Here is a 22,211-nt window from a genome sequence, read left to right as displayed (position 1 = left end):
GTAATAAGTAATTATAAGATTGATCTTTAGAGCTGCTTGTTTATAGGAATGTTAGGAGTTTCTTGGTAGAGCATTGAACTAAGATTGCTTTTTTTCATTTTAGATAAGGAGTTCCTGTTTGGGGTTTGGTAGATTAAGAATATCCAATATTATGAAAGTCCAGTGTAAATAAAGAAATAAATATAGTTCATCATCCTGTAAAAGGAATTCCTTTACTAGGGGGTACATTTAAGTGCTTCATAAATAAAGCATTAAATTAACAAAATTGCCTTTGATTTGGCTTATAGCTCTTAGGCATTATAACCTCTATCACCTGTTAAAATAGTTCTTGTTTTTATGCTTCCTTATATGATCTTTAGTTACCTCACAGTTAATGAACATGATAATGCAGAGGATGTGTTAGTTACATCCTGGGTTGTCAGAAACAGAGACAATAAATGAAAGGAAGGCGTAAGGATGTGAATCACCTCCCTAGTATTTCTCTTTCCTCTGGGTAAGGAGGGTTTCACCATGGCTGGCCCAAGAGTAGTACACTTCTTTTATTTATTAGGGAAGTTCAGTTCCATGTGGAAACTACAAAACTTAGTTCCAGGTGTCAGCTCACTCCCAGAGGACCAGGCCATGCAAGTCTCTTGCTGGCCAGTTTACTCAGCTTGTTCCTGCAAAGCCTTTGAATTCCTAGTACATTGTTTCTTTCTTAGTCCCTTTCAACACTTAGGAGACCACAGCTACCTTTAAATTTGCTTCATACACAGGCCTACAAAAGGAACTTTGTTCTTAGAGAATTTGTTAAGATACCTCTATGTTTACCATCTTTTCCAAGGTTAGGATTAATGTTCCTTGAAGTCACAGAATGTATTTTTTGCTTTCTTTCTATCTTGCATAGTACTTAGCACAATGCTGTTTGTAGGCAAAGTATTTTGAAGTGTTGGACTCTAGGTAGAACTTGGGCCTTTTCTCTTGAGGGCCACTAACCTATGGAGAAAACTTGAGTGATGGCTATACAAAAAGCAACTTTTGACTTCTTTTTTTTTTTTTCCCAAACTCATCTGCTTTATAAATTAATAACAGAAGCTTTAGACTGTTTATTTAAAAATAATCACACAGTGGAAAAGGATCCTCAGAAAAAGAAACTGTTGTCATATACGTAGAACATAAATAAAATAAATAAAAGAAACATACCGAGTATGGAATATTTTAAATTTTGGGAAAAATCAGTGTAGGTTCTCACTCTCATATTATGTGCCAAACTAAGTTACCTATGTAAATGTAATAACTATATAAAAGAAGAAATAATAAAATTAAAAATATGCATAAACTTTTATCTGATTTTTAGGTAGAGAAGAATTTACTGAACAAAACTGCAGGAAGTTACTAGCAAAATAATTTGTACATTTGATAACTTAAAAAAGTGTTTAGCAGTGTCTTAAAAAAAGACCATCCAACAAAATTAAAAGGTAAAACCTGAGGAAAATGTTGCTCTACACACAACATGCTTAATATCTTGATTCTGTAAAGAGCTCATGTAAATTCAGTGGGTTTATTAAATTCCCAGTTACCATTGGGCAGTTTACAAATGATACCATTTAGTTCACAGCAGAACTAAAGATCCTGTGTTAGTTGTACATCAAGAGACATACCTCTCGGTGCCCTGTTCAGAGGAGTAGTTAAAGGCCCTCCATCCCCCGCAATTCTCACTTCAGTTTATATTACGTCGTATCCTATTTCTCTCCTTTTCCTTCTCTGCTCTGACTTCCTCCCTCTTCCTTTTGATGGGTCCTCTTCCTCTTTTTGTGCCTTACTAAATTTAACAGATTTTTTTTCTTATCGTTTCTTTTGTCTGATTTAGGTTTCCTTCCTCTTGCTTTTATTTTGCAAGAGTTGTATCTCACACAGTTGGGGGTACTCCTTGAACCTGGAAGTCTTCATAGCCCCCCTTCTCTAGAGCCTGTTTTTCTTTAGAATTATTTATCAGATTACAGCCAGTATAGGAGGTGTTTCAAAAACCATTTTTATGAGAGCTACTGAAACATAACGGGGCATAAATTTCTAAATGAATAACTGAGAAGAAGCATAAGACTGTGATAATGGAGGAGGAGTAATTGGGATGTGTTGATTAGGGGATCCTGAGGCTGGCTAATTTCATTATGGTCTTCAGGAGTACTCATTCTAGGTTCTGCCTTTAACCAAATTATGGTTATGCAAAATGGCATGGCTTTGTGTGGCAAGTCCTCCCAGTAATTATAACACAACATACTACAGCAGTTGTCAGACTTTAGTGGCTTTAGTGGGGGACTTATTAAAAATGTCCCACTTCCTGGAAATTAGTATTTAGTAGATCTTGGGCAGGCCGTTTTAAAACTGACTTTAAAAGAAGCACCCCAGGTCATGGGGCTGGCCCTGTGGCCGAGTGGTTAAGTTCGCGCGCTCCGCAGCAGGCGGCCCAGTGTTTCGTTAGTTCGAATCCTGGGCGCGGACATGGCACTGCTCATCAGACCACGCTGAGGCAGCTTCCCACATGCCACAACTAGAAGAACCCACAACGAAGAATACACAACTATGTACTGGGGGGCTTTGGGGAGAAAAAGGAAAAAATAAAAAAAATCTTTAAAAAAAAAAAAAAAAAGAAGCACCCCAGGTCACTTTGATGCAGGTCATCAGCTGACCATTGGAAAAACATTACTGTACAGCATCAAGTCCAAACTCTTTGGTATGGCTTATAATTTTGTCCTTACCCCCTCTCCAGTCCCATTTTCCGTGGGTCTACACTGCACATCCTATGCTTCAGAAGTGTTAAGCCACTTAGAGTTCTCAACATGTCTTACTTCCTCACACCTTTATACCCTTGCACATGCTGATCCCTGTGTCTAAAACACGCTTCCCCTTCTTAACTGAAGCATCACCACTTTCCTCTCTCCTCAAACCGAGTTAAAACTGCACTCACATGACATTCCTGGTGTTCTAGCCCTGAGCACAGGGTTTCGTCATTGTTGATTTTCATGTCTGTCCCCTCCCATGTCATATTTTCCTTAAGGACAAAGGCTATCATGTACATCTCTGCTCCTCCGTGTCTGGCATACAGTAGATATACAGTAAATATTAAATAAAGTCTGAGCGTCTCTTGCCTCTGGAACGGTGAGCCTGCTAAACCTAGGCAGCTCCACACTCCTGCGTCCTGAAGGTTCTCACGTGGGTTGAGTATAGAGTACTCATTTTTACAAAAAGCAGTTCTTTTTAAGTTATTATAAAGGCACAAAAGGAGTTCAGTACTAAACAAGGCAACCTGGCTATGTACCATGTATTTTTCTTGCCTCTCTCTGAGTGTGTGACTTGTGTAAATTGTATCTCCTTTCAGGACTTCAGTTTCCATGTCTATGATTATCTCTACCTAATATCTACAGTAGCTTTCTAATGGTCTTTCCCTTCTCTAATAATCGTTACACAGGCAGCGTGTCCTCTGTGTAATACTGTTTCTCCCCCTCCCCCTTCACATCTATGTTTAAGAATCCAGTTGCCTCCTGGAAAAAAAAACAAGCTTGGCTTCCAAGATCCTATATGACCGGGTCCTGCCTTAGTCTTTGACTTTTGAGTCGCACTCTTCTCTCTTGTTTTATTTGAGTCCATCTCATGACAGCTCACAAACACAGACTTTCTCCTTTGCTCTTTGTAATTTGCCCTACCTGGAATACATTTATTCAAATTCTTAAGCCCTTATCTAAGCCCAGCCTTCTTGATAAAGATCACCATTTCATCTCACAGTGAGGAAATTGAATAGTAAAACAAAATATCTCCCAAGAGGAAAGTTAATAGGGAAAATATGGTTGAATAATTAACTTCATGGAAAATTTAGTGGGAATAATATTGTTTCATACTAAATGAATAGTTTCGTTATGTGTAGTGGAGCTTACTTATATATATTACAAGTTTTAACCTGTAATAATTGAAGCACAATTATTCACTGTTATCTGTGAAATGAAACCCACCAGCATATAAGCAATGGTAGATCATTCCCCCATTATTTCTTTTTTTACTTCATTAATAAAATAAATTAGTTTAAAATATTAGTTAAATCATAATTAGCTGTAATCTATGATTATTCTGTAATAAGCACATAATTTTGAAACAATATTCAGGCTGACGAGACCTCCTCATTAGCTGAGTCAACTTTTCCTCATTTTTTTCCAGTTGGATGTTTGCTGGCATTTCTCAGTCTATCTTCAAAACAGATTCCACACCCTCCAGGCCCCCAACCTGCTCCAAGGAACAGCAGGCAGGACCGTGTCACTGGAGGGGAGGGTAAGAGAGGCCAGAGAGGGCCCTGCAGGCCAGGATCACTCAAGGCCTCTCCAGCTGGATTTTATTCTATATTCAATAAGTCTGCACTTTGAGGAGTAACCTTTTCCTTATGGCAGTGTACATTTATTCTTTCAGGACATAGTGTCCCTCAGATGTAGTGGAGCAGGGAATTTAAGTGAAACTTTAATATATTCCCCCCAACCTAATCTCATAGTCACAGAATAATTTCATAGTATTTGTTCTCGTATGTATTATAGTTTCCTTGGGCCTATTTCCACGTAATTAAGGAGAAACATTGCAGTAGAAACAATCCATTTAAATCCGAATTATTTTAAAAACAAGATTTACAAGTTCTATTTTCTTTTCCTTAATTTTACTTTCCTTTGATTGGAGAGTCAATTGACTGACTATTGGATTATTTTATTTGCATTTTATGCTGTCATCATTTCTAGTAGGGGCATTGATATATAACAAAGAGTGAAATTCCTTACTAGATTTGCTGACTTTAGACAGTGCAGAGACTATAAGAAAAGGGGGCTGCTCACTTGGTGTCAGTAGTGAACAAGTGATGCCCTATTGGGGGTAGGAGAATAAGGATTGACATCAGCTTCTCGAGAATGGAGAGTGCTGTTTTAGAGTGTAGATACTTTAAGAAATGTTATAGGACCTAAATTTTTATTGGAAAAGTATCTGAAGAAGTGTTTTAATTTTTATAAAATAATCCATGTGGTGACAGAAATTCAAGAAAGGACAGAATTGGCAAAAGTTACATAAATGGTAAATGTCAAATAGTTACTACAAAATTTCCATTTATTTTTTGACTCTCTCTCATTGTTCCCTAGCCATATTTACCTCTACTTGAGTCTGTAGTTGTCTAGATAAAAACAGGACTATTAATGAAAATATTTAAAGGCATTTTTAAAATCCGAATAATGATTGGGTTTGAATAATAGGAAAAAGCTCACAAAACACATCAGACTTTGATGTGGAGTCTATAGTTCTAGTTGGCTTTGTGAAAATTTAAAATACTCCTTCATTTTGAACCATTTTGTGTTTGCTCTGTAAAATTATATTCCTATTGTTTCATTTTTCCAGTTTGTCCTTTTTCTTATGGGCATTTACAGTATGTGCTCAGAAGGGACGTGTAGACATAAGTATCATTATCTCACAGTAAAATTCCTCCTAGAATATTTCAGCTTCTGGATTATTCCAGTGTGTTTAGTTTTGAAGATTAGGGAGGAAGAGGAAGTTGACTATTATGTTCCTGTTTCTTTTTCTTGTTGACCCTCATTATGAAGACTGGGTATTACTACTTCCAGATGTTCTCAAACTACCAACAGTTATTTGAGTCGTTGTCACCTGGTCAGGTGAAGTTTTTATTTGCACTAACATTTTGTGTTTTTCATGGGTAGATAACTTAATGAAGTATATCAGGTTTCTATTGAGATTGATCTGTAAATAATTCAATAATGAATAAAAATCTTAGAAATAGTATTAACACAAGTGAATTATAAAAGCCAAATCTTTTTAAGAGTCAGATTTATGAATTGGAGAATTAGTTGATCCATTTTTCATTTGTCAAGGTAGAATGCCCTTATTTATACATCCTTAAAGTAGTAAAATTAAGAAATGGGAATTATCAGTTTCTGTTAGAGATATTGATAATCTGTGATCCTTTATAGTAGTAAACTTAAGAAAATTATTTCCCTTAAGTGCTTAAAATGGGATATGATCTGATTTTCAGCATCATTAAAACTTAACTTCAGGGACCAACCCTGAGGTATAATGGTTAAGTTCGCGAGCTCCGCTTTGGTGGCCTGGGATTTGCAGGTTTGGATCCTGGATGCGGACCTAGCACCACTCATCAAGCCATGCTGTGATGGCGTCTCACATAAAATGGAGGGAGATTGGCACAGATGTTAGCTCAGCAAGGATCTTCCTTGAACACACATGCACAAAAAAACTAAGTTCAGTTTGATTTTGCAACATTATTTACCCTTCCTGCAAAATTTTATATAGTAAAATAAGGCTTAAAATTTAACTTCATGACACTTCATCAGATAAGTAGATTCCTTACATATCTCATAATCACATTTAAAGATCACAGAGGTAATTTTGTTGTAAGATGTGTACAAATTCTTATTCGAGATTAAGGATATCTCTTTAATCTCTGAGGAATTGTTTAAGCCAACTGAAAGGATGTATTCCAAATATTGCCTAGATCACTGGAACAAAATTTGTATTTCAGAAATGTAAGTCAAGAGTATGGAATGTACAGTGGTGATATTCATTGTGTCCTTGGGAAAGTTAGGTATTACTCCAAGTTGAGGGAAAAGGATTCGTGGTCAAATAAATTTGGAATATGTTGGTTTAAGCAAGTCTAAGTTTTACTGAAGATTCCTCAGAGCTTTTAGTATTGAAATATTTTATATTAATCAGATTAATCTTACTTTAAGAACTTTAAGTATCTGGTCAGTCATTTATCTTACTTTGTTTTGTATAATCTTTTCCTCTCTTCACAAAATAATATGCAAGTTTCATGTCCCATATCACATTATTTTATTAATTGGGAAGTAGGAAAATGTTTTTTCTTTCAAGGGACTTATACTTGAAAAGTCACCACTATGGGAAATTTTGTATATGAATTTAAAGTTTTGAGTTTTGGTTCTAGTTCCTTGGATTTCGTAGGAAGTGATGGGGAAGTAAGATAAAAGACAGATGGGGTAGAAAGTGAAAACAGTATAGAAGGAGGAACTAATTCAACAGACTAACCTAAATTAGAAATTTTGTTGTCTTTTCTCTGAAATGCTTGTTGGACTAAGGTTTTGCAAGATACATACTTATTTGTATCTAAGCAGGTTTTCACAGAATAAATATAATAGCTTGCTGCATCAAAGTCTTCTGAAATGGTTTCTCTGTGGTGTTTGGGGTGTTACAGGATCTATTAGTGGAGAGAAGTGGAGTGTGCTACTGTAATATCCTCTGATTAATGGGAGTGCTCTGCAATTTTAAAATTGTTACTTTCTGGTCACAATCTGATACAGTTTGTTCTTCTTTCACAATTTCCTAAAAATTTGAGATTTAATTGCTCATTTCTACTCACTTGTCAACCCTGTCTCCATTAATGATTTCTAATTTCCTTTTATAATATAGTCTCTAGTTTTGAAAATTTGACTCTGGAGAGTTGCTATATACATCAGAACATACACTGCATAATTTTTCAAGTTCAACTTGTAACCATTCTACACAAATGTCTGTGTTTCAGATGGAGCAGCTATCAGATGAAGAAATTGACCATGGAGCTGAAGAAGACAGTGACAAGGAAGATCAGGACCTGGACAAAATGTTTGGAGCCTGGCTGGGGGAGCTGGACAAGCTCACTCAGGTTAGAAGTAGTGCTTGAAAAACTGCTTGAGGATTTGAAGTCATTACTGTGTGCTGAAAGTTTACTGTGTAGACATAAGGATATGGATGTAGGTTACATTTTAAAGTACTGCTAGAAAGGGAAAATGTCCAAAACATTAACAGGTAAATGACTAGTAACTCTAGAACACAAGACATTATCTTCTGTAGCTGTTTTAAGGAGTTTTTTAAAAAAAGCTTGTGACAAAATTTCACTTCATCTAGAGGAATTACTTAAAATCAGTTTCATAAATTGAAATTGCTGGCTAAAAAGTTTTGAAGCCTGGAATTTAAAAGTCTAAATTTTAGCAAATCCTATTCCATAACTTAGTAAATATGAATACATTTTATGACATAGATAATATCTTCCCATGCAAGTATTTTCTATTACATGATTCCAGAATACTGACAAAGTTTTATTCCCTGCTGCATTTTAAAACAATGGCAAAGCTTTTTCATTTTGTTTTATTGGATCTTGGGTTTAAAAAATAAATAAAAAGAATGCCCCTATCCTCTAAACCAGAATACTTCTTAGAATAAAAGGGTAAACTATTACTACCCAGTTAATACATTATATTCAGTATATGAAGATGGTTATGTTTATTAAAGCAATTTTAACTTTATGCCAATGAGAATATTAGAACAGAACTTATTTTCATTCATCCTTTAATAATATCTCTGGGAAGAACTTTTGTGTAAAATTGCTTAACTAGTGGAAAAGTAGGTGTAAGGTGGGAACTTAAAGTACTAGTTTGTTCCTCTCTCTCTTTCTATGGCAGCCTGGAATTGACATGATAAACTCCTCCTGTTATTCTTGCTAGATCCTTTTGAAAAGCAGACATGGTTGACTATAATCGTTAATGCTGAATTTTGAGGAAAATGCGTTCAATCCTTCTAGAATTTTGTAAGAATCATTTCTTTCATCTTCATTCAGGAGAAATAACATTTGTTGTGAGAAAGGTCTTTTCTTATATCTGTAGTTGCCAATGCCAAACCATTTCAGTTTAATTCTTAAATTTTTTAAAAAGGTGATTTTGGCATAGAGATGGTGCTGAGGCTCTGCAGTTCCATGCTGAGAAGAAAAAGGAAAGAAGCAGCAAAATAGAGGAAATAGAAATGATAATGCACGGAGGGAAGTATGTGAGGGCCAGCTGGCAAGGAGGGTTTCCGCGACTGTGTGGTTTTATTGTCCATACTTGGGCACGGGGCCAGAAAGAGAAAAGACAAGTGGGTATCAATCCAGCTGCTCCAGGTTGAGGAGTGACTCTGTGCTGCTCCGCTGCAGGTGCCATTTCTGCTAGTTTGGCACCTGTATTCGTCTCTATATTTTTAAATTCCCTGACATATAAATGTGAAGAGCCACTCACCAAAAAAGTTGGCTTCTAAACTAATGCTGTGACTGTTCTTTTTATTATATAAATCTGCCTTGAGAGAGAAAGCAGATTAAAACTCTTGTGTAACACGGCTCACTGCTAACAAGTTGCTTTTTAACACTTCAGAAATTTTCAAAAAATATTTTACTTACTAAGTTAGTGGCTGAATCCTCAAGTTTCTTGTTTATTTCATTATGTTAGTTTACTACAAAGTATCATTAGTGCACCTATATCACACGTACAATGTTAATGAGATTTTCAACTTTACATCAGTTTTAAGTGGTTGGTGAATCTTCTGAAAGCGTTTGTAAAATTTTGTGTGTATTTGCATTTTTCTGGAAGAAAGCTAATAGCCTTTGTTAAATTCTCAATGACGCTACCCCCTTACCCCAAAAAAGTTAAAAACCACCCTACTAGATTAGCAGTTTCTTGGCATCGAGGAGTATTTCTTACTATTTCCCTTGTTGCCCCAATGCCATGGACACAGCAGATAATTATAATAAGTATTTGTTTATTTGAACTGGTAAATAGACTGACTTTTAACATGTCCTCAGTTATATTCCTTATTTTACAGAAAACATTATCTACCTATTATTCTTCATTTCCACTGAGAGAAGGAGCATTAGGGCTTAAATTACAACAGAAGAATTCAGTTTGAGGTTAAAGAAGAATTTCCTAGCTGTTTTGTGAAACTTTGAAATAAGGCCCTGAATGGTGGTGGATCTCCTTCGTATGATAGCCTTAACAATTGGATGGATACTGTCTGAATGGATTCATTTTATCTTGAGACAAGTGAATAAAGAAGATAGCATTCTACTCTAATTCCAAGATTCTACAAATAAGCTATCCAGCATTCTTTTTTATGTGAAATCTATTTGATTATTATAAATAGAAATTAAAGTTTCAAGAGACTAATCCTAGTATTTGGAAATTTATTTAAATAGACACTGAATAACTGTTGACCCTTTTCCTGAATTTCTCTGTTTGAAACATCTTATTTTCCCTATTGTAGAAAGGTTAGAGAGAAAAAAGCCTCATTTAAAAAGGTGGTGAGATAACTTACAAGACAAGACAGTGCACCCTGAAGTGCAGTATAATTCTAGACTTATCACAGGCAGTATAGCTGGGGTCCAGTTTGCCTCATCTTGATAGAGCTTGGAAAGAACAAGGATATTCTATCACTGTTTGAAGTTGTAGCCGCCCTCTGTTAAGATCTTGGGTCTCACTCATTTTGAGTCCAGAATTGTGCCTTATCTTCAGGGTACTTCATGCCATGAATGACGCTTTGCTGGACCAAAAACAAATCCCTTTGAGGAAAGAGATAACAGACTTCTCTGCATTGTTCCTTTCTATTTCTTGTCTTACCATGCCTATATTCATATACCTAGCTTACTTTGTAGTGAATTTATGTAAAATGAGCTCAGTCACTATACTTGATGTATTTGGAAAGATATTTACTCCAAATTATGACAGTGCCTTAAGTAAGCATATACCTACAAATTGAAAAAACTATCAACAAAATAATATGAAAACCAATTATACTTTTCCTTAAGGCTATTAGTTAGAAAAACTGTGGTTTATTAACTATTATATGACAGTAATTCACTTAATCATAAAACAAACTTTATTCATCTTTTTATATAACTGAAGCCTGAATTTAGTATGACTTATTAAACTTCCTTTTTTAAAGAGTTTGGATTCTGACAAGCCCATGGAACCAGTAAAAAGATCTCCTCTTCGCCAGGAAACAAACATGGCCAATTTTTCTTATCGCTTCTCCATATACAACTTGAATGGTAAGATGAAATTGGAAATAAAATGTAAAATAGTATCCTAAGTTATATAATGTGGAAGCAATGCAACACAATTCCAAACAGCTCAGTATAAAAACTATATGCATAACTTGACTGAGTTCTTATACTTACTGTTTTGTGCATTTTATTACTAATTCAAATGATCACAGAAAAATACAAACTGGAACATAACTAAAATAGTTTTCTAGTTGAGTTATTAATAATTAAGAGAGTACGTACTCAGATGGAACCACACAACAAACTTAATTGCATTGTTGTATTTGTACTGGAATAAAAAGTCCAGTGAAATCACTTGTTGGTAATTTTAAAATCATCCCCTCTGGCCTTTATTTAATGTACTCTACATAGTCAACTTTATAGTATTTGGAATTGACATTCTAATCTGTAATTTTTTATGCCATCAGCTCTTTAGGTATAACGTCTCTACCAGGGCACTGATCATGTTAACACTTAGAGCCTCTGCTAAAAAGTTACATGAGCAATATGATTAAAACCATGGAACAGTATACAATTTTTGCATTATTTTTATCTTTTAAAACTCAGAATTTTATTCTCCTCTGATTACTACAAATCTTAAAAGACTATTTGTTCCTAAAAATTTCTCTTGGAATTTAAAACAAACAAAAAGCTGTTTGAAATACTATAATTTGATAGGATTTTAGGCCCAATACAATGAATTTTTTTGCTTCTTCCCTTGCATTCATTAGCTGACTTAGAATGAGTAAATTCTGATTCATTGTGTCCTGGAAATATCATGTATGTTGTTCATTGCAGAAGCTCTGAATCAGGGAGAAACTGTGGATCTGGATGCCCTGATGGCTGATCTTTGCTCAATAGAGCAGGAGCTCAGCAGTATCGGCGCAGGAAATAGTAAGCGTCAAATCACAGAAACAAAAGCCACTCAGAAGTTACCTCCTAGCCGACATACATCAAAACATGGCACCTTGAAAGGACTGTCTTCTTCGTCTAATAGGATAACTAAACCATCGCATGCCAACTACTCCCTGGATGACATCACTGCACAGCTAGAACAGGCCTCCTTAAGCATGGATGAGGCTGCCCAGCAATCTGTACTAGAAGATGCTAAACCCTTAGTAACCAATCAGCACAGACGAACAGCATCTGCAGGCACAGTGAGTGATGCTGAAGCACGCTCTGTTAGTAACTCCTCTCGTTCCAGCATCACTTCTGCAGCCTCCAGCATGGACTCTTTGGATATCGATAAAGTAGCGCGCCCTCAAGAGCTGGATTTGACACATCAGGGGCAGCCAATTACTGAAGTAAGTAGATGGAACTTTTTTCCCTGATATTTTAGTATTAAAATAAGGAGGAAGTATTTTTTAAAATGTAGTTTTAATTAACTTTCTCATTTTTTCCTACATTTCAAATTTGTCAAGGATACCTCTGAGCTAAGTTTTAAAATCAGACTACTGAAGGAAATATTACCAGACATGGCAGTGTCACAAAGATGATTAAGAAGAGATTTATCATTTCTTTATTTTTATTCTTGTGACTATTTGAAATCCTTGAATTAATATCAGTTGTTTCACATGATTAAAAAGCGTGAAATGTGGTTTATATTTGATGACATTTTGCAAAGTTATTAAGCTGATAATTACTTTTTAATGTATGCTTATTATAAAATAATGACTTAAGAAAAAGACTCATATCCACATTGTAGTCCTCCAAGATTCTAGTTTTTAGAGTTTACTCCATTTTATTATCGAAGAGCCAGTATGCTATAGTGGAAAGAGCCACTGGGCTTGGAATCAGAAAACTTGGTTCCAAGTGTTTTCTTTGCCACTTGCTACCCATAGGACCTTAAATGAGTTAGTCAACCTCTGCGAACAATTTCTCTTAAGTAAATTGGGGTTAATAGTGCTTGGTCTACCTTACTCATGTGATGGTTCAGAGGATCAGAAGTGATATAATATACATGAACAGATTTTCACAAGATGAAGCTTTTCTGGATGTGATAGGGTAAGGGTAAGGAATGTATCTGTAGTGAAATAAGTCTAGCAAAAGCTGAGCTTGGTGAAGGTGAATTCTTCATTGAGTTTTTTTCATCAAGGAGAAGGCAATTTTGTTTTAGGGTAGCAGCAAGAAGGAAGAAAATCAATGGGGGCAAAATAAAGTCAGACTTTCATTCAGTTTGCTTCCAGTGGTCTCTGATACAGGGTAAAATATCTATTTATGAATAATCAGTACTAAGGCAAAATCTTGTAAAACCATTGTTTAAGGAATTGCAGAGAAATTTAAAATTTATACCTACTATTAGACATTATTGATTTCCCCCCATTGATTTAATTCATTAGATTAATTTCCATCAGTCAGTAACTCCTGGTACCTTCCCATGTACCTAGCTTTGTTCTAGATACTGTGGAGCATAAAAGAAGCATGAATCATGGTAGTTTGGAGATGAACTTGAGTTTTATTGATTGTAAAGAAAGTTACCAAATTATATCAACTAAGGAATAAACTTTCATTTATTTAAAGTGAAACTTACCTAATGGTATGTATTCTATAGAGAACATGAAAATGGATTTCTACCTTATGATACCTGGGGATTATATTTTAGCAGCAGGTACTTAGTATGCATCGTTTATGTCTTTTAGATTTACCCACTGGACTGAGCAATATTTTATTAGGGATGTGCTTTCCTGGTTGTTCTGTTTTTTGTATATTGGTATTCCTCCTTTCCAACCAGATTATTTTGAGTTGGGTCAAGATGCATGAGGACAGGTTATGAACTAATGATTAAGGATCTTCGTCTGTATGTGTGTGTTTCTATTTGTAAAATACACTCATTATAAAAGTTCAAACAACAGAAGAGCAAATAAAGCGGAAAGTGAGAACTGCTGTCCCAGCAAACGCTTCAGCTGGTGTCTAGTGGTATCCATGGGCAAGGATACCAGTGTTCCCTGGTGTAATGTTTTTTTTTTTTTTTTTTTTTTTTTTTTTTTTTTTAAGATTTTATTTTTTTCCCTTTTTCTCCCCAAAGCCCCCCAGTACATAGTTGTATATTCTTCGTTGTGGGTCCTTCTAGTTGTGGCATGTGGGACGCTGCCTCAGCGTGGTCTGACGAGCAGTGCCATTTCCGCGCCCAGGATTCGAACCAACGAAACACTGGGCCGCCTGCATCGGAGCGCGTGAACTTAACCACTCGGCCACGGGGCCAGCCCATCCCTGGTGTAATGTTTAACGTAAGACTTTAGTATAAGGTTTGGTGAGTAAGCCAGGATTAAAGCATTGAAAGCAGTTAAGGTCTTCTCTGTCTAGCCTGTTCCTTTGCCTTGCCCAGATGGGTAAAAAAGTGGTTTAGCAAACCTGGAACTTGCCTCAGTATACTTTTTTCTGGATCTAGTCTGTTCTAATTTAAATCAAGAAAACTGAAGAGGCTTACTAGATCCCAAAGCCATGTATCAAATTGTCCCTACACTCAAATACAATTTAAAAAAATAGTTTAATTAGTTTTGCATACATGGAGTTTAAAGAATTGATTAGGGGGCCTGCCCCATGGCCAAGTGGTTTAGTTTGTGCGCTCTGCTTCGACAGCCCAGGGTCTCGCTGGTTCCGATCCTGGTCGCAGACATAGCACCGCTCATCAGGTCATGTTGAGGTGGCGTCCCACATAGCACAACCAGAGGCACTCACAACTAGAGTATACAACTATGTGCTGGGGGACTTTGGGGAGAAGAAGAAAAAAAAAATTGGCAACAGATGTTAGCACAGGTGCCAATCTTTAAAAAAAAAAGAGTCAAATAGTTCTATGAGACTTGTTACAGAAAAGTCTGTTGCACTGTCTGTCTGTCTCTCCCTTTTTCCCGCCCCCCCTTTTCCTCCCTCTTTCTCTCTGTCTCTCTCTCTCCTGCTCCCAGAGATAAGTACTTTCTACTCTTAGCTGATTCTTAGGGTTTTAACCTCCATGTCATTAAATCTCTACTTGTATTGCTATTTCTTGATTTTTGTCAGTTGTATGTATTATTTACTGATTTCTCACTCTGGAAGATTAGGATATAATGCTCTTTAGACAGCTCCGTTCTCTTCTCCCCTCCTATACCCCCACCTCACAGTCTTTTTGGTTGGGTTACTATTCAGTGTTTATGTTATCATGACTACCTGCATGCAATTTACTGCTAAACTCTGTATACTTTTATCACATTTCCTTTTTGGAAGATTGTATTTTGTTTTTCCTGGAATTAATAATTGTCTTTAGATTTAAAAATATATAGTTTTTTTGTTATATTTATCTCTATTTCAACTCTGAACTTTCCCCCAGTTGATTAAATCTCTTACTTGGTTCAAACAAAATTAGTGTTCTATTAATTTCATCTTCTTAAAATTCTTTTCTATCTTTTATGGTCTACGCTAGGATTATTCTTAGATCTTTTCTCTCAGATGGGTGAGCTTCTCCAGAGAAGGTTCTTCCAGTCACCTGCGTGGAGAGCATATCTTCGGCTTATAGTACTTTAGCAGCCCATTTGGGAAAGATGGCTTGGAATATGTGGTGATCCTCAGTGTTCAGTATGTGATCTTCCATTTAATCTTTCTAGGTCAGATCTCAACCATCAGCACTTCCGACATTTTGGGACAGAGAATTTTTTGTTGTGGAGAGCTATCCTGTGCATTGTAGGATGTTTAGCAGCATCCCTGGCATCTACCCACTAGGTGCTGGTAGTACACAGGCAACCTCCAGTTGTGATAACTGGAAATGTCTCCAAACATTGCTGCATGTTTCCTGGAAGGCAAAGTTGCCTCCATGTGAGAATTACTGCTTTAAGAAGAAAGAGTTAATAGGAAGTCTGAGCCCTTTTTTGCGTGGAACATGACGTGGAGTTTTCCTTTTCCTGACATTCTTTTAGTAGGAACTTGATTAATAAATATAGAGTGTTTCCAGGTAATGTTGTTTATTGTAAATTGACCTCTGATTGATGAGTGCTTATGGACCAGGAAGACTGGGTGAACTATAGAAGCCTATGAAAAGACTCAGACCTTGACTTCCTGGTGTGCAGTGTGTAACTCTTGTAAGTGAGCATGAACACATCCCTTGAGGGGCACTGGAACTCAGTGGCTCTTATAGTGCACAGCTGATTCTTATGGAGCATGAAGTTTCCCTAAGCCAAGGTGATTTCTGTACTTACCCACATGATCTCTTTCTCTTACAATGGTGAGTCCAAAAAAGACCCCTGGTGGGTTGTATAGCTCCCTTTTGAAGATAGCATGTCTCATGCTACATGCTGTCTTTGTCTTTCTGCAGAACTAAGTGCGCTTGGTGCCAAGCTATGGCCTATTGGGTGCTGTGAGTGACTAGCAGTCTGAACCTGAGACCACTGCTGGTGGGCAAGTAAAGGAAGAAATCTGGGAGTTAAATGCTTTCTTAAATATGCTTTCAACCAATCCTCCTGCTTTTAGTCCCAGCTTCATTTCTGCTGCTTCTGGAGACTTTTGAGGTTACATAATGTAAATTGGGGTGCTCTTCTGCTTTTCTCCAGCGCTGGCGTAGCATTCGGCTTTTCTTGGGCCTGCTGAGTTGGTTACCACTCAGCCATATGCTTTCTAGCTTCCAAAATTTTGTCATGTCTTCTTGTGAGTTTGTCTTTAAACACACCCACCCACACCCCCCAAAATCCTTTATCTTATTTTAGTGGGATTTGTGGGGGGAGTGGAGCTACCTCATTTGTCATTCACAGTCTTCTCAGGTTTACAGTCTCTTGACCTTGGAGTGTCCCAAGGTACGGTCCTCAGACTACCTTTCTATCTCTAGCCACTCCTTTTGTGATCTTATGCACTGCCAACTCCCAAATTTTAATACCCTATTTCATTTATTTAAAACACTTTTCCCCCCACAGTTAATCCCTCTAAAGCAATGGTTCTCAACTGGGAGTTGTTTTGTCTCCCAGGGCATATTCAGTAATATCCGGAGACGTTTTTCGTTGTCAGTGATAGAAGGGTGCTACTGGCATCTAGTGGGTAGGGGCGAGCGGTGCTGCTAAAATCCTATAATGCACAAGACAGCCCCAACAACAAAGAACTGTCTGACCCAAAATAGTGCCAAGGTTGAGAAACCATGTTCTGAAATCAGGTGGCACCTGTCAGCGAGGTGGCAATTATACTATGTTATGTGAAGCCTTCTCTTGACAGTTTCTGATAAAGATTAAGAAAGTACCAGCATTAAATCATCTTAGGTTCAAGGAAATAGATACAGGTATCTTTAGCCAGCATCTCTCCCCTGAACTCCAGGCTCATCCATCCTCTCTGTAATCAACACCTCTATTTGGGTGTCTAATAGGTAGCTTAAATGTAACTGGTCTCAGCTGAAGCCCTGGTCTTTTCTCCCAGGCTTGCTCCTCCCACAGTCTTCTCCATCTCGGTTAATGGCTGTTGCGTCCTTCCAGTTCATCAAGCAAAATCCTTGGAGTCTTGACTTCTCTTTTCCTTTCCTCTCCCCTTCCAATTCAACAGCAAACCCTGTTGTCTTTACTTTTAGAATATATCAGAATTTAAGCACTTCTCAGCACCTTCACTGCCACCAAGCCAACATCATCTTGATGTAGATTTTTGCAGTAGCCTCCCAACTTGTCTTCTTGTGTTCACCTTCCCCTTAACAGTCTATCCATCTGGCAGCCAGAGTGGTCCCATTAACAGGTAAGTCAGATCTTGCCCTTCCTCTTTCCAAACCCAGAGACTTTTGTATCTTACTCAGTATAAAACCAAAATCCCTAGAAGGGCCTGCAGGGCCTTACCGGATCTGCTTTCCCATTGCCTCTGCCTCTGTTTTCCTTCCTTCCCTCCCTCCCTTACTCTGCCAGCCATGCTGCCTCCTAGTTGTTCATAGACAGCAACCCGAGCCTCCACCTCAGAGCCTTTCGCTTGTCCCCCTGCCTGAACACCCTTCCCCATGATAGACCTCTTATACCCTTAGGGATTTGCCCAGATGTCACTTTCTCATCGAGGGCTTCTTTGATCACTCTATTTTAAAATCGAACCCCTCTTCCTCTGCCCTGTGATTACTTTTTTATTTCCCTTTTCTGCTTTATATTTTTCTTTGTCATCATTTAACATACTATGTATTTTATTCTTTCAGTTTGCTCATCTGTCTCCCCCCACTTGAATATAAGCTCCAAGAGGAGAGGGATTTTTTTAAAAAAATTTCTTTGATTCCTGATGTATCCTTAGCACCTAGAACATTATGTAGCTCATAAGAAGCACACATCTATTTGAATGAACAAATATATGCATGTATCCAATCCATCTTTGTCTAGAAGTTTGCACCCTAAAATAATGAGCAACTATTTTCTTTCAAGGTGGGGGATGGAGGGCCACAAGTGAAGCAGCGTGTGAAAACTCAGATAGTGAGACTTTGTTTTCAAGTGGGTTCCTTAGAGGCAGCAGTTATACCTAACTGTTTTCAGAGAAACCCAGGACAGAGTAGTTACTTTCAGCTGAAGTTTAGTGACTCAAATACCAGTTAGAAAAATCAACTTGAGATTGATGCTATTTCATCTTAGGGATGTGGGTAGTCAAACTGCCCATCTAAAAACAAAATAGTACTGTGGCTTATCCTACTTGCTCTCTGAAAGCCAGCAGGGATAGGGCACAGTACAGTTTCACATCAGGAGGAGTCCGTCTTTTTTCCCTGCCTTTCTCTTTTTTGACTTTTGTTGAAATATTGTGCTTCCAGGCACTTCCCATCCGTTATCTCATTTAAGCCTCTCTGTATCCCTTTGATGTAGGGGCATCATTCCAAAGAAGAGATTAAGTAGGTCAAATAATTGAGAAGTCTGTATATGAATTCCAAAACTACATTTGCCATCCAATTTTTATCAATATCTTAAAAGTGAAGCTGATTGTTAAAAATGATTACTTCCTGAATGTTAAAGGATGGTTTAGCATAAAGATATTTTCCATGGATAAACGTAAAAGTGAATTATAGAATAATTTCAGTCAATATTCTTATGAAATCTATCAGTAATGTTCATTTGCTAAATTTTAAAATTAGAATTCGTTGTAGTTGAAATAAATTCTAATAAAGGCTCGTGATATCTTAACCAGTGTGGAATAAATCTTGCAGCTGATTTACCAGCATCGTTGTGGTACTGTTATTCATACTAGTTGATAAAACAATACTTTCCAATAAGAGAACAGTTCGCATATTCAAATAGTAATTGCATGTTATAAATTTTATAGAAAATAGGGTTTACTGATAAAAGGTTAATGCTGAAATATACCTTTATATTTATATTCTGGTGGGATTTAAACTTCAATGATTCCTCTGAATTTGGAATTTTATAAATGAAAATGTATTTTTAAAATAAATACTTTTAAAAGCTATTACTGTAGTTTATGGTAGATTGGAAAGGTTTTGCTGAATCTTAAGAATACTTGATGATTGTATTATAAATATTATGATGGAAAAAACTCCTAAGTATCTGAGCTACTAAAACTTTTGAATGTTATGCTTGTTTCCTCTTATGTATAGGGCTTTTTTAAATGAAATCTTTCATGGATACAACATTATACCTTGTGGTATGCAGCACAACCTATCATAGCTTCAGGGCAATTCCTTTACTTCCTTCACCTTCCAGAACTGTTTTAAGAGTTAATGTGTGCAGGAATTTTGAGGTATTGGAGAGAAAACAGCAGTTGTGTTTATTGTAGCATTGGGGGGAATTTCCCCTTTGGCATTGGAGCCCTGAATTATCCTCAGCAAACCACCTTTGTTCTGCAGTATTAACTGGGCAGGAGCACAGGGCTTCTGAAACTTTCAGAGGCTACATATCTAAAAGATTGGGGTTATTAACTCATTTCTCTTAAAATTCTAGTGGCTTTGATGCTACATCTTGCTGAAATTTATTCACATGTACCAACTGGGTGTTTAATTCCAGATGTCACTGACATAGTGAGGTTAATAGCAGAAGGAATAGTGTCAGGTGAAAGAAGATCAAAAGATTGGGTGAAAGCCAGGGAAGTCTAGTTCTGACTCACAAACCCTTTTCAAACACCCCCCCCCCCCCCCAATCAACCCTGGCACATATGCCCCATTGTCGTGTGTATTTCTTAGAAATCTGTGCAGTTTTTCCTCTGAAGAAGTGAAAAAGCATCTTTATTTGGTTTTAGATCTGCTTTGTTTTTCTTTTCTGTTTTATGTTGTGGAGGCCTGGTAAAGGACCTTTTTTTGAACAAGAATAGAAATAGATTCATCTGTTTTTAAAATTAATAGGGACTATAAAATATAAAAGAAATAGTTTTAAAAGCCTTCAAATGTTTACTGGCTGTATAATGGCCAGTAAAAGCAGAGGAATAAAGAGAAGAGGGGGAAAAGTAGAAAATAACAGCAGCTGCTGTATTCAGTGCTTACTGTGTGTTGGGCACTGTGCTTTACATGTCTAAACACAGAGTCTGCACGGGACCTGTGGGATAGGCACCGTTACCTCTCTTTTACAATGGAGGGAACTGAGGCAGAGAGTGACTCAACAACGTTCCTAAGGATTTAAACCCAGGCAGTCTGGTTTTAGAACTCATAGCACAACAGCTGCCCCTTCGTCGTGGAATTGAAGGGGAATCAAGACAAGGCTAGACCAGCCAGTGTGCTCAGATCCAGACCTAGAGACAGAACTTCATGGGTGGCAGAAAACGGCAAAGAGATTTCTGCAGTAACATCCCCATCTTGTGGTGTTTTAGTTTATTCCTGAATACACTGTTAAAATTTAACAACTCTTTCTAGCTCTAATTGAAATGAATTGAGGCTTAAATAAAATTAAGATGAGAGCTAGTGGTTTCCTACTCTTATAATGGTAGTAATGTTATTATTACTCGTTTAATTCTTATAGCAGCCTTTGGAGATAAATGCTATTACCCCATTTTACACGTGAGGAAACAGGTTAAATAAGCCCCAAGTCGCATTGTCAGTAAATGGCTGAGCTGGGGCTGGAACCCAGGCGCTTGACCCCAGGGTCTGCATTCTTACATCATCCTATGCTTAGTTTTAATATTTATGAGAGCACATACACGTGTCAGTAAAAGATGAATGTAAATCTGGTTTATTGAAATGCTAATGTGAGTTCACAAACCTCCACTTCCTTTTTCCAGTTGTAATTTAAGGTGTTGGCCATCAAAAGAACGTGTTTTATTTTGTAACCACAACTTTGGTATCAGGCCATTTCTTGATTATGGTTTGGTTCCCATGTTCACATCAGTGCTTTTCTATACTCGCCCCCCACTCCCCCCACGCAAAGATTCTGGCTCCTAAATGGTACTTCATTTTAACATGTTACAGATTCAATTCAAGAAAGTAGTGATCAGGGCCGGCCTGGTGGCATAGTGGTTAAGTTCCCACACTATGCTTCAGCAGCCCAGGGTTCGCAGGTTTGGATCCTGGGCATGGACCTAGCACTGCTCATCAAGCCATGCTGAGGTGGCATCCCACATAAAATAGAGGAAGATTGGCACAGATGTTAGCTCAGTGACAGTCTTCCTCAAGCAAAAAGAGGAGGACTGGCAACAGGCCCTGTTAGCTCAGGGCCAATATTCCTCAAAAAAAACCGTAGTGATCCATAACTTACTTTGTGGAGATTTTGTGGAGAGTTTTTGAGAGATTGATGAAAAATTTGATAGCTTTATAACAAATGAAAGTTTTTGGAACTGAGAACGTTTAGAGCAAATTTATTTGGAGAATTGACCCTCAAATTCATTTTCTTTTACATATTTTGAACGTGGCTTTTAGATTTATGAAAGTACTAATGAAGAGTAGGTAAAAATTAGATTTGAGGGAGATAATTTTTTGTAGGAAAGTATTTAAATATTTTGTGGAAATGGAACCTAATTAACATTAAATGAACTATTGGTATCATTCCATGATCCCTTTTCATCTTTATTAATGTAACAGCATTTAATCTTTGTCTGCATATGTAGTATTTTCTATTGTTTTTGTCACTTCACATATGTATTTTCATTTTTGGTAAGGATGTGTTGAATTTTAATAACTATAATGTTCCATCATACTCTTTAACATGGTACATAGGCCAGTCATCTCTTGTTGAACCCTTTACATTTAGATTTTTTTAAAAAAATTAACCAATAAATATTTGAAAATATGATGGGAGCTTGTATGAGATTGAGTCTAGAGAGCATAGATTTTTAAAAACTTTATTTTGAAATAATATCAAACTTACAAAAACTTGAAAGAATAGTACCAAGAACTCATGAAACACGTTACTCAGATTCACTGATTTTTAACATTTTGCCATTTGCAATGATTTACTTTATCATTCTTTTCATATATACATTTTTTCCCTGAACTATTTGTGAGTTGGTTGCATTTATCATG

General features: G+C 36.9%; 1 protein-coding gene across 12 annotated transcripts in view; it reads left to right on the top strand.

Annotated features, from left to right (window-relative positions):
- Window positions 1-22,211, top strand: part of RAPH1 (Ras association (RalGDS/AF-6) and pleckstrin homology domains 1) — a 116,371-nt gene that overhangs the window by 23,595 nt on the left and 70,565 nt on the right. For 11 of the 12 annotated variants that reach the window (XM_070241650.1, XM_070241652.1, XM_023622448.2 and 8 more), the window contains 3 exons: window positions 7,562-7,681; window positions 10,762-10,867; window positions 11,660-12,165. In XM_070241650.1, coding sequence (XP_070097751.1) covers window positions 7,562-7,681; window positions 10,762-10,867; window positions 11,660-12,165 — 732 coding nt within the window. Of the gene's footprint in view, window positions 1-7,561; window positions 7,682-8,474; window positions 8,603-10,761; window positions 10,868-11,659; window positions 12,166-22,211 lie in introns of those variants that run through there. The other variant, XM_070241653.1, reaches the window with a different exon arrangement.

Source organism: Equus caballus, chromosome 18 (assembly GCF_041296265.1).
Source record: "Equus caballus isolate H_3958 breed thoroughbred chromosome 18, TB-T2T, whole genome shotgun sequence".
Classification (NCBI taxonomy): domain Eukaryota; kingdom Metazoa; phylum Chordata; class Mammalia; order Perissodactyla; family Equidae; genus Equus; species Equus caballus.
Note: the sequence above shows the minus strand (reverse complement) of the source record. Positions and strands in the feature narration are given on the sequence as shown.